The following is a 14609-nucleotide window of genomic DNA, read 5'->3' as shown; positions in this document are numbered from 1 at the left end:
ATACTATTTCTTACTGAATTACATTACCTTGGAAAAACAGTTACTAAATCTATTTACTATTTTATTTTCTTTCTATGTCTTTTTGGAGAGATCACAGTAGGACATTTTTTGCTTTCTCATTAAAAGCCATATTAATGTTAATACGCACAAGTATAATACACTCAGGCAATCTGACAAGAAGGTGGATCAACCAACTGGACAGAGAATTGAAAATGGGACAAAAAGCATGAGGGAGCCCATGAACAGGAGAGCTGGTAAGAATCTTGGATCAGAGAACAAGAAATAAGCAAGAAAAGGACTGGGCAAGAGTTCAGGAGGGACAGGCAGAAGAACACATTGCCACTTCGGCGCAGTAACTTCCTGTCCCTATAAAGAAATCCAAGGCCTACAAACCTCAGTATGTGTCTGTCTGTAGAGAGCAGCTATTAATGAAAACCACTCATAGAATGTGTCTATTCATCTTCCAGTGCTCTTGCACACAAAGGACAACAAGCTATTACATACAGGTAATTCTATTTAAAAGACAAGAAAACCCTACTGAGTCTACAAGTTGAAGGACCAGAAGTTAGAATTCTGAATCACTTTTGAACCTTTAATTCATCCTCTGTATTTATATCTCAATATAATCTCCATATTTCAGTACAGAATACAGTTTTCTGTAATAGTCTTAACTTGTCCAGTACACTGAGTGGACCTGGTTCCAAAGCATACCTCAGCATCACAAGGTAAAAATGCTGAACGTGACAGCAGTATTACAGAAAACAGCATGCCCTAACTTGCACACTTCACTTTGTGATTTCAACAGCAATCTTTGTAACATTGTTTAAGCTTCAACTAACATATTTCAGTGTACAATGATTGCATCCATTAATCACTGAAAAACAGCATCCCATCCTAAGTGCAATGTTACAACATACCATAGGTTCTGAGACAGCATCCTGTAAGTAGAAACAAGATATTCCTTGGACCTAAAACCAGCATAACCATAAGCACTGTTTCTAAAGCATATATATCTGTCAAACAGAACTGTTTAGAGACATTTTGCCACAAATGAACACCTCCTTATTTAAGTTTCTTTGTAAAATCTGGAATTTTACTAACAAAAGTAAAAAATGGTAAAATTCCAGTTATGCACAGAACGTTAAGGACTTTTAACTTCACTCCTACTTATTTTCTCTTCTTGATCTGCTGAGGTAACAGGGTGCAGAAGGCAGTCAGGAGAGCTTAAATTAGACAGAATATATAGTAATAAATAAAATAATGTTGTTAAATGTCATTCACTCCTACTCTTATGCAGCTGTAGAATGTATCTGAGAACAGAAAGAGAGATCAAGGAGAGTTCTGAAAAAACAGGCACAGGAATCCTAAGTGGAAAGTGTTAAATACAGGACTATCTAAGGACAGAGTAAGAAAAACAAATGGAAAAGGTTATGTCCTGTATAAGAGCTCACCACAGATGATAAAGATACTAAAACTGAGAGTAATGAAGCAGTAGCTGAAAATGGATTAGCTGCAAGAAAGAAAAACAAAACTGATCACATGGGGAGAAAAGAACAGACTAAGGCAAACAAAGATAAAAGCACTAGAAAGACATGAGATGGTCTGGACAAGGAACACCCCCAGGATGAGGGGAAGAAAAGTTGTAAAGTCAGACACTAAGGCCTGTTAGACACTGCAAGGCTGATGCCTAACTTCAGCGTGGGAGCACTGCATTAAACAAACAGTACTTGCAGAAAAGATGACCTACTTAAATCTTTAATGCAATTAAAATATTGAAACAGGTGGAAAACATATCAACAGAACATAATTATTTCCCTAAAATTTGGTAAATTGCTATCCTCTACATTCATACAAATTTCCACTTCTTTCCAGTTCCAAATTTTTCTGTAATCAAAGCAGACCATGTCTTACTTATCTGTCAGCAAATTTATGCAGAATAGTATAGGAGTAGTAAACCCTAACCCAACAAGCTGAACAAACAAAAGGATGGACAGAACTACAATAGTACTTCAGGCCAAGTTTCACTTGTATTACTAGAGTAGCTTGATCACTTTAAATACCAATTATTAATCAAAAAAACAAGAACAGGTACTACTCTTTTCAAAGTCTTTAAATTAGAGTCCAAAGCAGAAATCACTATCAACACCATTTTCAGAATGCTTAATGTATTTCAGCAGCAAAAATAAAAATGCTAGAATTTATCAAATAAATGGACAAAATTATATTTATATAATATTCTTATAGTTATACAATATTCTTAAGAACAGATTATTCATAATTACCAGCTGCAATTCTTGCTGCTTTGGCATAGTTTCCATTTTCAATACATGATATCAATTCACTTCGGTCTTCCAGTGTGTGTCTTCGTATAAGTGCAGGTTTACCTTTGCCACACTTTGGCAGGCTAAAACTATTAAAAAAATAGTGTTAAAACGATTACTTGATATTTAATGTTCACTGTAAATCAAGACTTTGAAAAAGCATTTAAAATTAATCAGTACACGGTCAAATCAGAGCAGCAAGCTCTAACAAATTTTATGCAACAAACATAAACAACATAAAAGCCAAAACCCCAGATTATTTTCATGCCCAGAATTGCCTGGTTATCAGAAGACCAACAGTATGCAGATGCACCTTGACTGCTGTACAGGTTATACATGCACAATGAGAGAAGCTACTTTGTCTCCAATGTTACAATGGATACTGTCCGAATGATAAAATGTTCCCTCTGGTCCAACAGTTCCACTACATAGGAAACACAATTATTTTCTTTCATTTTTCACTACAAATTCAAGTCTTTCAGTTGTGGAATGCCTATACCCAAAATAGGAATTCTTTTTCTCTGCACACTTGAGTTGTCTAAGAGATCACAAAATCTGAACAGCAATTATTATCTTCAATATAACACATTTACAAGGGATGCGATATTAAATTCTCTTTGTTTCTAAAAGCCTGTTTGACATGAGTGCTTTAACACCATTCCCTTAAACAGTTTAATACCTTTTTTTTTTTCTCTTCTTTAACAGATTTGCCCTATATTCCTGTATACCCCATCCTCATAGCCCAGGACTGGAGACAGCTACCTTTTACACAGAGACTAGTGTGCTTTTGGAAGCTGTGCACCACTGGTGATGGAGAACTATTTATCACTGGTGACAGAGGTGACCATTCTGACATTCCTATCTTTAACAACAGAGTTCACAAAGAGAAAGTCAATAGTTGGTGTACAGGTACTATTATTACTGCAGTAACTAGCCGGTAATCCAAATCACAGACTGATCATCTACAGTTCCACAGCTACTTAATTTACCTTCCCTACATACAAGTCTGCTTTGGAAATTGCTTCTCTCCACCTCTCACCAAAATAAACACATTCATTCTTAGCATTCAAGATTAGGAAGGTAATTAAAACAAGATATGCACAAATATGTACATGTACCTACACAAAGCAAGAGAAGCGTAGTCAAGTATAAAGTGTAACTGCCCAGATCTGCAATAAGCCGAATTCAACAAAAGGATAATACTAGCAATCCTGAAAGGTGTCTCAGATTTGACACACAATTGAGAAAACTGAAATGCACTATTTTTTCTAAAATGTATGCAATCCTCCAATGTTGGTCTATTAAATTTATCTTTCAGATTTACAGTTTTACCTTGAGTTACACAAAAGACTGTTACTAGATGAAATACTAGATTCTGATGCACAGCGGCGACGAGGTTCAACTTTTCTTCCCGGAGTATCATCTAATGCTCTCTCATTACTTCCATCTCCAAAACCATTTGACAGACCTACAACATAATACAAGAATAAACTGTGTCAAACTGGAAACCACACCATTTGCATTAACAACTTTTTGTAATTACACACTGTATTTATTTGTTCTGTACTTCAAGTATTTTGGTGTGACGAAAAAGAAAGAACATGAACATTAAAAAAGTATTTCATTTCAAAACACAGTATTCTAAATAGGAAGTTCCTGTAGTCGAGATTTTAAGGTAGGATAGGTATTTAGGTGACATTAAAAAAAGTTAAGATTATAATATGGAAAATGTAAAATGGAGTATCAAATCAGTTTTTTAATGTTTCCAACTATTGACAGGCAGGCTGCAGAGGCTGGGTAGAAAAAACAAGGGGAAAAAAAAAAAAAGTAACAAGCCGGGAGGTTTTACCAAGTCAACACAACACTCATTTGAATACAATGTTACAATCCTAAGTCAAGAAATACTCAAAATCCTTTTCAAACACTGGAAGTAAAGAGCGGTAGGGATTCCCTCCTGATGCTTTCTAGTTCTTCTTTGAATTTTTTCCATTTTAGTAAATTCAGAGTGACATTATTTTGTCTGTTTTCTGTGATCAACAGTCAATAATGGGTATATTATTTTTGACTATCCTTCCCCTGGAACAAGTTTATATACATCCAAGGATATTATATTTTAATTTTGTAATTGTACTGAAAACGTAAAAAAGGCTTTTATATTATAAGTACCAATTTGATGGGCTGCCACCAATCCTGCTCTGGATTTGGTAATTCACAAACAGTACAGTTCTTATCTGGTCATTATAGGCCATTGATTAAAGAGACAAATAAAGAGGTTTAAGATAGCGTTCTGAAGACTTTCACAAGGGGGGGTTGCGAGTATATGGAAATGGCTAAAAAAGAAAGAATCTAACATGGACTCAAAGAGTATAAACAGAAATGAACTGGCTATAGTCAATGGCACTAGCCTGCAATTGCTACTGCAAGCTGCAGACTGCAAAGAGAACAAAACGTTAACACAAATTCAATTCTAAGGACATCTATTTCCTTACAGTAAGTTAACGTTAAGTAAGTTAACTTAAGGCATATGACCAGCATGCTTCTCACAACGCAAGAAAGAGTTACTCATCCCAGTCGTCCTATTACCAGTCTTAAAGGTCATCATGATCTTTGTTCATTCAGGCATAGTTAGTTAAATAGGCTTATGTAACTTCACGTGCCTCTTCATAGAGCGTTATACTACAAGACATTTACTCCCTTTATTAAGTTCTAATTCTTCCAGTCTGTCTGCTACAAGGACCTCTGCAAAGAAGGCTGACAACAAAGGAACTTGAGCTTAGCAAGTTACTTTGTACGATTCAGTCATATTTCAAGGCATTTACACACAGTGATTTAAGGGATTTCCCCCTCCACACCCAGGAGACCTTCCATTTGGATTATCAACACAATTTTAGATTTTTGAGAGAAAAAGAATAATATATTCAACGGTTTTAAAGACTTACAGATAAGCATTCTCTTTAATTGTCATTTAGTTGACATTGTAGAACATTAATTTAAGAGAATGTTTTGTAACTCCCATATTTGCTTTGATTTTCTATCCGAGAAAAGAAAATATAAAGGCAGCATTGTCTTGAGTGTTAAAGTACCAAACTACATGCTATTGATTAATCTTGTTCTCATTCTCAGCAAGTATAACTAGTTGGAGATTAAGAAATTTAATCCTAGACTATACTGAAAGACCTGTCAAAACAGAGTACGCTTTATGAGAAAGCTTAAATTCCTCTATAAACTACTGCAGTACACTTCACATAGCATCTGCAATGAAAAGTTGAAAAAACATTCTGCAAAGATAAAAAGATCTCTTAGGTCTCTGCAAATAACTATTCTTTATTCTTAGATATCCTGTCAGACCTATTTTTCAAGTGAGGTGTAGAAACTGTTTTGTTTTCATCCTGCTACAAGCCACAGACACAATACTCATCATTGAGTCATCTAGCTAATATAAATCAGCTATCAGCAGAAATAAGTTAGATCATGGATTATATTTTAAATTTAAAGATAGATCAAATAATTATTGCTACCAGAACCAGAGCACAGCTCAAGTTCCCAATGGACTGAGAAAATGGAAGGAACTATATGTTTATTCTTGTAAGAGTACGTATAAAATGTTTAACCATATGTATGTCAAATATGACTTGGCTATGCATGCATCTCTTATGTACATTGGTTCTCTATGTATATGTATATCCAGGACAAAAAAAAAATAGGGAGTAACTTCACATTTTGATTGCTTCAATCAGTTTATGATTGTGCTGCCGCTGAAATGGACACTTTGGCGCTCTCAGTCTCTTGCAATGACTTCTCACTGCCACCATGCCAGTACCAAGAAATATGTGGTTATGGCAATGAACTAGTTTTCACAGAATCACAGAATTGTCTAGGTTGGAAAAGACCTTGATGATCATCCAGTCCAACCATTAACCTAACACTGACAGTTCCCAACTATACCATATCCCTCACTGCTATGTCAACCTGACTCTTAAACACCAACAAGGATGGGGACTCCACCATCTCCCTGGGCAGCCCATTCCAACGTCTAACAACCTGTTCTGTAAAGAAATGCTTCCTATCATCTAGTCTAAACGTTCCCTGGTGCAACTTGAAGCCATTCCCTCTTGTTCTATTGCTTATTAGTGGGCAAAGCAACCATGTGATTTCCTGATTGCTGATGTTGAGAAACAAGGGGTGAAACAGAAACATGCAACTATAGCAATGGAGACAGCTCCCTGCAGTGGTAGTCCAGTCTCACACTCGTTTAAACATAACCTACATTATGAATTTAATGACTTTTAATTCACTAATGTAGGTTTTTAAGATTACAGTTCGCAGTTTTTTCAATCTGTACAATGGTTACTAACAGTGGGGAAAAAAAAAAAAAAGAACTTTTCTAACAAATAAGGAATACTAAAGTGCAAAAGAATGTAGAGCTTCTCAGAGACATTTCTCTCTTGCTTGTGGAAGTATGAAAAACAAAGTACATGCAGGCATCAGCAGGAGTAATTTTCCTGAATATCAAACCCTGAACGACACGAGCTCACACAGTTTGTGAGACTCAAGTTTATACAGTCCAATTTTCAAAATTATAAGAATAGGCTTTATTTTAAGAATGGAAGACCTCAACGCTTATTCTAAACAAAACACACTCATATCTAGTCACAGATGCATGAGTTCCCAAGTGACCTTGTAACTTGCCAGAAAAATCCAGGCAATAAAATGGTAGTGCTTTATGGTATCACTGATGTGTAAAATATAAAGTTATACTATATTGATATGCTCTAACTGGGAATTTGGTTTTGTAGATCATTACAAAACTCCTTTTCCACGAATCAAGAAACACTCAATCTCCTGTAGCTACTAGAATAACTGAGATTAAAGAAGATCCCAATTTGCTTTAAAGAATTTGCATTTTATTGGCTCAACAGATATTACTAAGAAGGTCAAATAAAAAAAAAAACAAAACATGGGAGAATTAACGCATTCTGCTTTTGCGAAGTAGTAGCCTGTGTAAGCTTGCAACATACCCCTATGAGCCATTTACATTTCCCAAAAGCCCATGATTTTATTAGATCAACTGAGCCTTCTCCACAGTTGTGTAGAAAAAGTTTATTAGGTCAGGTACTTAACTTCTTACACATACCCCCTCAGCAACACCACTGACTGAGAACAACCCCCCTCAAAAAATCCCAAACATCAAACTAACCCCTTCATTAGCGAAGGATTCCTTTTTATTTTTCCAGTGTTCTTAACTTTCTTCAAAAAAAGCAGTCCACTCTCAGAGGCAGAACTCAACTTTTTCATTAAAAAGTAATTCACTAACAGTGAAGTCAGCAATCAATTTTAAATGCAGGGTTACTGCCATTTCCAATCTTCAGCTTCAGTCTGCAATTTACATTAAAAGTTTACTGTCATGTCAATCATGGCATATTAACACACACAACCATTTTAAAAATAGAGAAATGCTAACAAACAACTAAGAAGAAAAAAGCCAAAGATGATCTGCTTGATACTTCTTCTCAGGTTTCTCACTGAAAATTGTATTTATCAGGAAAAACTTCAACAACTTCTCAACAGCAGCAGTCTGTTCTTAAACTGCAATTAAAACTTCAACTGACTACCTACATCAAGCAAGTTAAAACCTTGTTGCCTATGCTAAATCAATAGACAGCAGAAGTTTGGAAAAAATGACAAAGGAAGAGAACTCAAGATAGTCCAAGGAGCAGCATGCTCCATGAATGTACAAAATGCTGCCACAGAATACAGAACTGTGCATTAAAGACTGCAATCGCATCTTGTGGTTCTGTTGAGACAAAAAGCAGAACTTGTATAAAACTACTCTAAAGCAACTGAAACTTTTATTAGGCATAGCTTGATGCAAAACCAAGCATAACCAAATGTAAGATGAAGTGCTGTATTAAAACTACAGCTGAAGAGCTAAGAAATAATAAAAAGTGTTAAATAATTTCAACCCCTAAAAAAAGTGATTGCATTCAAAAACAGAATGCATACAGCGCACCAGCAGTTACATAACATTATTTCAGTTCGTTTTACCAAGCAAGGACTAATCAAGTCCTGACTTGTGCACTCACCCAACACCAGTGACAATGATCTTCATTAAAATATATATATATTAAAGAAAAAGAAAAATGTCTCTCTTATTAAAACTACATAAATGCACAAAAACAGGTAAACTTTTTTTTGGTACACTTTACTTCTCCAAGGAAGATTAGACTGTTTTTTGGGGAAGGGAAGAGGATGGAAATGGAACATCCTTAACTAATCTGCTCTCACAGAGTATGTTCTGGGAGCAAGAAAGCTGGGACTGGTAAAAATCTGCGACCAATTTGTGTCACATATACTACAACATGTACAACTTTTTAACTTACGGAAATGGGGCAATATATTGAATGAAGAGCATAGTTTCATATATGTCAAAGACTTCCTCCAACAGAGTTGTTTTGGTTTTTTTTTTTTTTTTGTTTAAAGGATGGCTGGTGTCTCCAACATGATCCAAAATAATTACTTCAAATGTAATGTCTTTCTGCGTTCCAAAATGATCATTTAATTGAATTCCATTCCATGTTGAGGATAACAGAAAATAATTAGGATCCAAAGAGATAAATACCCAGCATGATATTAGTTAATATGAGAACCTGGAAGACAGTGAAAAAGCCATTAAATCTCTCTGAAAGGAAACAGAGCTTTCAAATAAATAAGCCATCCTTACAGCAGTGTCAAGAGACAGTGAGAATGATACAAGTGTTCCATGTATTCTAACACTAGTACTCAGCTAAAGTTTCAAAAGGGGCAAAACTAAGACTAAAAGTTTCACTTTGATTCAGTCCTCTTTCTTGAAAAAGAAAATATATGCAAATCATTGAAATCACAGAATACAACCTCCACGTGCACCATATACATCAAGAACATGGTTTTGAAATTTACCTAGAAATCCCTCCAGTAAGAGTAAGAAGGGGGATGAGCCTAATTTAGGAGGATTTATATAATACAGGTATGAACAAACAGGATAAAGGAATACTTTAAAATAATAAATAATGAGAAGTATTTTTAAATACGCAAACCTTGAAAATGGGCGTATTGCAGCAATATGAAAGCATCCACAAAGTTTTTAAAAAGTGAACCTTGGAGTAACCCTAATGTCTACTTCTAACAGTAAATTCTGTAGTGCAGTAAGAATATTAGATATAATCCCTCTTTTCAGGATACACAGATGATGAGCACATCAGAGTTCTTAAAACAGTCTTCAGTATGCAGACAAATTGGGAGCCAGTTACTCACAAAGATGATGAATTTCAGCGTGAAGAGTGCCCTTGGAAATAAAGCTGTTAAAATTTCCTTAAAATTTGGTCATGGCCAAAGATAGCAAAGACAGCTCAGTGTAAACCCATGACGTGGAACCTACATGCTAAACAGCAGCAGCTTTCAAGATCCTAAACAGAAAAACTTAATCTTGTCGGTTTAAGTAACACATAATGAATACAGTTTGGTGGTTCACCAAATAGTCAGAGTTTGATATTTCAAAAGAATGCTTAGGAAATCATCCTGTAACTACTGATTTTCTTTTAAATCTGGGAATAAGAGGTGTATCAGGCTAATCAGATGCATGCTAAAACAGCTGAATCTGAATTGCACAACAGAAAACTAATCAACATTTAGTAACTACGGCTTCCCCAAGATAAGGATTTTTGGTTGCTCTGTGCATTATAATAACAGGATCACTTTATGGCAGGATTATTGTTCAAAACATTTTAAAATATATATGTGGGAGGCAACACTAGTGGAGAAGTTTGAAAACATTCCACAAAAATCTGGAAAAAAAAAAAAAAAAGAGCATACAAGCAGAAGTGTTTCTCAAAAAAACCATTTTAGAACTTTTTCTAGAGTATCAGCTCTTCCAGCAGTATAGAAAAGACTGATGACAGTAGTAGTATAGTAGAAAATGCCATTTAAAAGTGAAGCACAGAACTTGAGGAATTTAAAACTAACTTTACAAAGTGATGTATTTAGTCAGCTCTAGTTTGTAACATGTAAAACACATACAGATGATTGTAAAATACAAGATTTAAGTGCCTGATTCACACACAGATCAATGGTATGTCATTCAGGATCCAAGAAATACAATGATCCAAGAAATATAATCAGTAAGACCATTTACTTATAATTATCTTGGCAAAGAATACTTAAGAGGAAATAAGATCAGATACTTTTCCCCAAACATTTTGTCTGAATTATGCAGTAATGCAAACAGTAAAGATGTTTTAGAAAAAATACTTCCTTATACGTTTTCCATCTGAAGACTTCTATTTTCTCACCTATCAAATCCTGATATAAATTTAAAGAAAATTTAAGAGTTATTAAAAACTTAAATCAAAATCGATTATTTTTGTTGTCAACTTATATAATTAAAAAGCATGATAATTATCTATCAATACATTGCATCAAAAACCTAGTGCCTAGCAGTTTTTCAGAGCAGCTCAGCAGGACCTACAAAGGCAGGCTATTCCGAAATAGAACTAGCTTCTTTTTCTTAAATTACTATCTCAAGGATTTTACACAGAGCTTTTACCAACACTTTTTTTTTTTTTTTTTTTCCTTCCTTGAAAGTAAATGTTTCCCCTGTCATTGTGAGAACACAACTGGTGGGGGCATGGTATCCAATTGAAACAGACAGGTGAACTTCAGAACTTGCTTAGGTAAGAATGTCCAGCAATCCTACTCTATTAAAAAGGAAACAAGTAATTTACCATAAGCCTTTTACAGCTATTTAGAAAAATCAGTTCTTAATTTGCGTCTCATTCTGGGACAGAGAACAGAAACTGAAACTGAAGTTGCCACCTGAAAGAAAAGATGAAAGCAAAAATGTTTACCAGAGATCTGCCACTCCTGAGATGACATAGGGGACAACACAGTAGACTGCAAGTCCCCGAATTAGCCAGTTACTTCATTAAGGTACACAGCTACATTTTTGGACCCAATTTTCCAGGCCTTATGTACGCTGAGAGGTATTTCACACACAGAGATGAAAACTTCAAGTGATTCAGTGTAAAAGATTCAGTACTTACTATAGGCATGGGACAGCCTCCTTCTACAATAGCTTGCACTGTCTTTGAAGTGCAGTCTGAATCCTTTTAAAGACCACAACATCACACTAAAAATTTATTCAAGCCTAACAAAAAATTGTTTGCAACCCTAAAATTGTCTTTCTGCCTTCAATGAAAGGAGCTGCAGACAAAACAAGATGTTTCACTGCTCAATACAGTCAACCTAACAGTTCTTGAAGTGTTACCAAGTGAGGATAATCAAGGGCTATTAAACAGCAACCCAGCTGTACTGTTTTTAGGCAGCACTGAACACAATGAACAAAAATAAGGCTCATCTTTACCTAAATCAGATGAATCTACAGTATGTTTTTTTGTCCCTCAGAACTAAAATACTTTTATCTTAAAAAAGAAATTTTTAAAGAACTCAGGAGTACTCAGACATTTTTATTGGCTGAAGGTTAGCTCTTAACATCTGCCTTTGTCTCCATTTTTTTCCAATGACGTGTTGTTAGAAGTAATTTCTGAGTGACAGCTATATTATTACAGTTTTGGAGGGAGGAAAAAAAAAAAAAAGCAAAAGTAAAGGAAGAAGAAAAAAAAAAAGGAAGGTGGAGAGAAAGGAAAATGAAAGTGGGGGGAGCATTACCATGTTAGGATAGCATGGCCTGACGAAGTCCAAGTGGCAGCATGACCAATGAACACTGTTTTGGTACCAATAAAACAAAAGCAACCTCATTTCAAGTATTTTACTTATTCTTAATACATGTTTCTTTGTATGGGATAGCTTCTTAATGTGCACACTTCCTCTACACACCAAAGAAACTATGTCTGGGTACTACAATGGGAAACAGAGAAGAGAGCTATCAATTAAAATTCCCAAAATATTGGACTGCATGTATGATACAATGAGTATGTACTACCATAGCTACTCTTTATGAAGGACCTCCCTCTATGCATGTAACTACAACAAAAAAAAAAAAAAAGAAAACATAACCACACAAACCTTTTCTGAGACATAATTCATCTTGCAGTCAGTCATACCATGGGACCTGTTTCCCTCCAGTAAAATGAACCCTAATTCACCCATATTTTTGACATGTTCAGCGCCCGAAGTTAGTGTTGGAGTCACTGGATTCATTTTTATGATCATCCATCTCTTAAATCAGACCTGTAGGCAAGTATGTGGGGGTTGGAACTAGATGACCTTTCAAGGTGCATTCCAACCCAACCTATTCTATGATGTTCCAAACAGGTAAAAAACAATGGTGATATGATCAACTCTGGTACATTATGTACCTGATACAAGGGACTTCATAATATCTAACCACTGAATTTGAAGGCAGGCCATCAATACTCAGTCCCAACACCATGGGAAGTGTGTTGTTCATTTATAACCATAGTGTGGATCTCTTAATTCTCTATCTTTTTTTAAAACTGTCAATAAATCCCACAGTTCTCTGTTTACCATCTGCACCCCACAGAAAAATTAGTGTTAAATGCCACAGATGAAGCACATAAGGGACTATGACATTTTATTTTTTAGAAAGCCAAACCTGGGCCAAGAAATGAGCTACGCATTAAAAACAAAACAAAACAAAACAAAAAACACAAAAAAACAAACCACAAAAAAAACCAAAACCCCAACCAAAAACCCCGAAAAAGCCAACACCAAATGCATGAATACAGTAAAAGGCTCCACAGTTCCTACAGCATCAAGAAAAACAGAAGGCAATCTAGAAATATTTTTTGATGATTCAGTTATACTGATCTTAGAAAACACAGCAGTTTTAAGTTGGGTGCTAATAATTAATATCTTAAAAAACCCCACATGATAGTACTTTCAAAGAAATTAACAGGTTTAAAACCCAAGAAAAATTTCTAAAATAATAATGCACATTATAACTTATGTATGCACAGACTTCACAAGCCTTGAAGAAGGACAAAACCTCCATTTATCTAGTTGTTCATCAAGCCCACCATTCTTGACTCTTTTGCTCAAAATTCCCTCTTATTCTAATAATATAAATCAAGAAATAAACAAAATTTTTAATGGTGAGAAGGTTAATACTACAGTTCTTTAGATGAAATAAACCCAAAAGGAACATTTATTCTCTTAAATGTCACTGCAGTTGCTGACTGGTATGAAATAGTTTCCTCCCCCCTCTTTCTGCCTTATGCACTTATTTTATTCCACATGTATTACAGAAATCCGCTCCTAGTTTTCAAAATTTTCCCAGAAGTTAAATAAGCAAAAAATTTAGTAGGGCTGCCTGAACTCCTGTCTAAAGCTTGAGCAGGCCAAATACAAATAAAGAAATGAAGCTTTCAGGGTTTTTTTCAAATTTCTCTCCTTAATTTGCTTTATTTTCTTGGCAGATAGTCAAAGTTTCCCAGTGGCCCATCACCCCACTAAAAACATTTAAGAAACAAACAACTAACACCCAACCCCACCCCCCAAATGCACAAACAAACAAACAAACTTGTTAAAAGCAAGCAAAAATGCACTAGCAACCCCCCAATAATTCTGGTAATGTTCTAGCCAAACTTCACTTACTCAGCCTTTTTGGTACTTATGGGTTGCCGTGCAGCCTGGTTTTATCCTGACAACTCAGCAGTCAAGCTCCTGTAGTCCCCAGGTCTCTACACTGACAAATATAACATGCCAGGCGGTAATTCCTTTTAGGTTTTCACAATCTCCAATGCTTTGTTTGCATATACAGCTTTTACGTTTTGAAACTTCCTGAAGGCAGACAGCTGAAGTTTTTGGACATTGCTAAGTGCTTAAATATCTAACTACATTTCACATTAGATTTTACAGGAAAAAATCACTATGCATATACAGAAAAAAAAAAAACACCAAAGAGAATGGTTTTAATTCAGAATATAAGGATACTGGATCTGTCAGTAGATTTAGTCAAAATACTGCATTTTACTCATTAATATATGTATAAACTATCATTCCTGTCTATATTAACCAGACAAGTAATTATGCCAATTTGTTTTTTCACTGAGCGACCTCTAGTTTAGTTTATTTACTTAGAGGACATGTTATGGTCTTGAATAAGCATGTTTTACTTTCTTTTCTTCCATTTAGAAAATGCTAATTGACTGAGGCACATATGAAACTTTGGCCTGTGTTCCAGAGAGTCAAAGAACTGTTAGAAAGCAAGACTTGAAAATTAACCTGTGTTCCATTTTAGCCCAGATATAATATCTACCCTTATCACACCAAATA

The 14609-nt window shown here is 35.2% G+C and overlaps 1 protein-coding gene across 7 annotated transcripts in view; it reads right to left on the bottom strand.

The window, feature by feature from the left end:
• The window catches only part of BRD1 (bromodomain containing 1), a 72798-nt gene that overhangs the window by 8479 nt on the left and 49710 nt on the right, over positions 1-14609 (bottom strand). For 4 of the 7 annotated variants that reach the window (XM_026840988.1, XM_026840992.1, XM_026840989.1 and 1 more), the window contains 3 exons: positions 3654-3789; positions 2283-2410; positions 1475-1510 (listed from right to left, as the gene is read on the bottom strand). In XM_026840988.1, the coding sequence (XP_026696789.1) occupies positions 1475-1510; positions 2283-2410; positions 3654-3789 (300 nt within the window). Of the gene's footprint in view, positions 1-1474; positions 1511-2282; positions 2411-3653; positions 3790-8739; positions 8969-14609 lie in introns of those variants that run through there. The other 3 variants (XM_026840991.1, XM_026840993.1, XM_026840994.1) reach the window with 2 other exon arrangements.

Source organism: Athene cunicularia (assembly GCF_003259725.1).
Source record: "Athene cunicularia isolate RWA chromosome 1 unlocalized genomic scaffold, athCun1 chr1_part2, whole genome shotgun sequence".
Classification (NCBI taxonomy): domain Eukaryota; kingdom Metazoa; phylum Chordata; class Aves; order Strigiformes; family Strigidae; genus Athene; species Athene cunicularia.
This window is presented reverse-complemented; position numbering and strand designations above follow the sequence as displayed.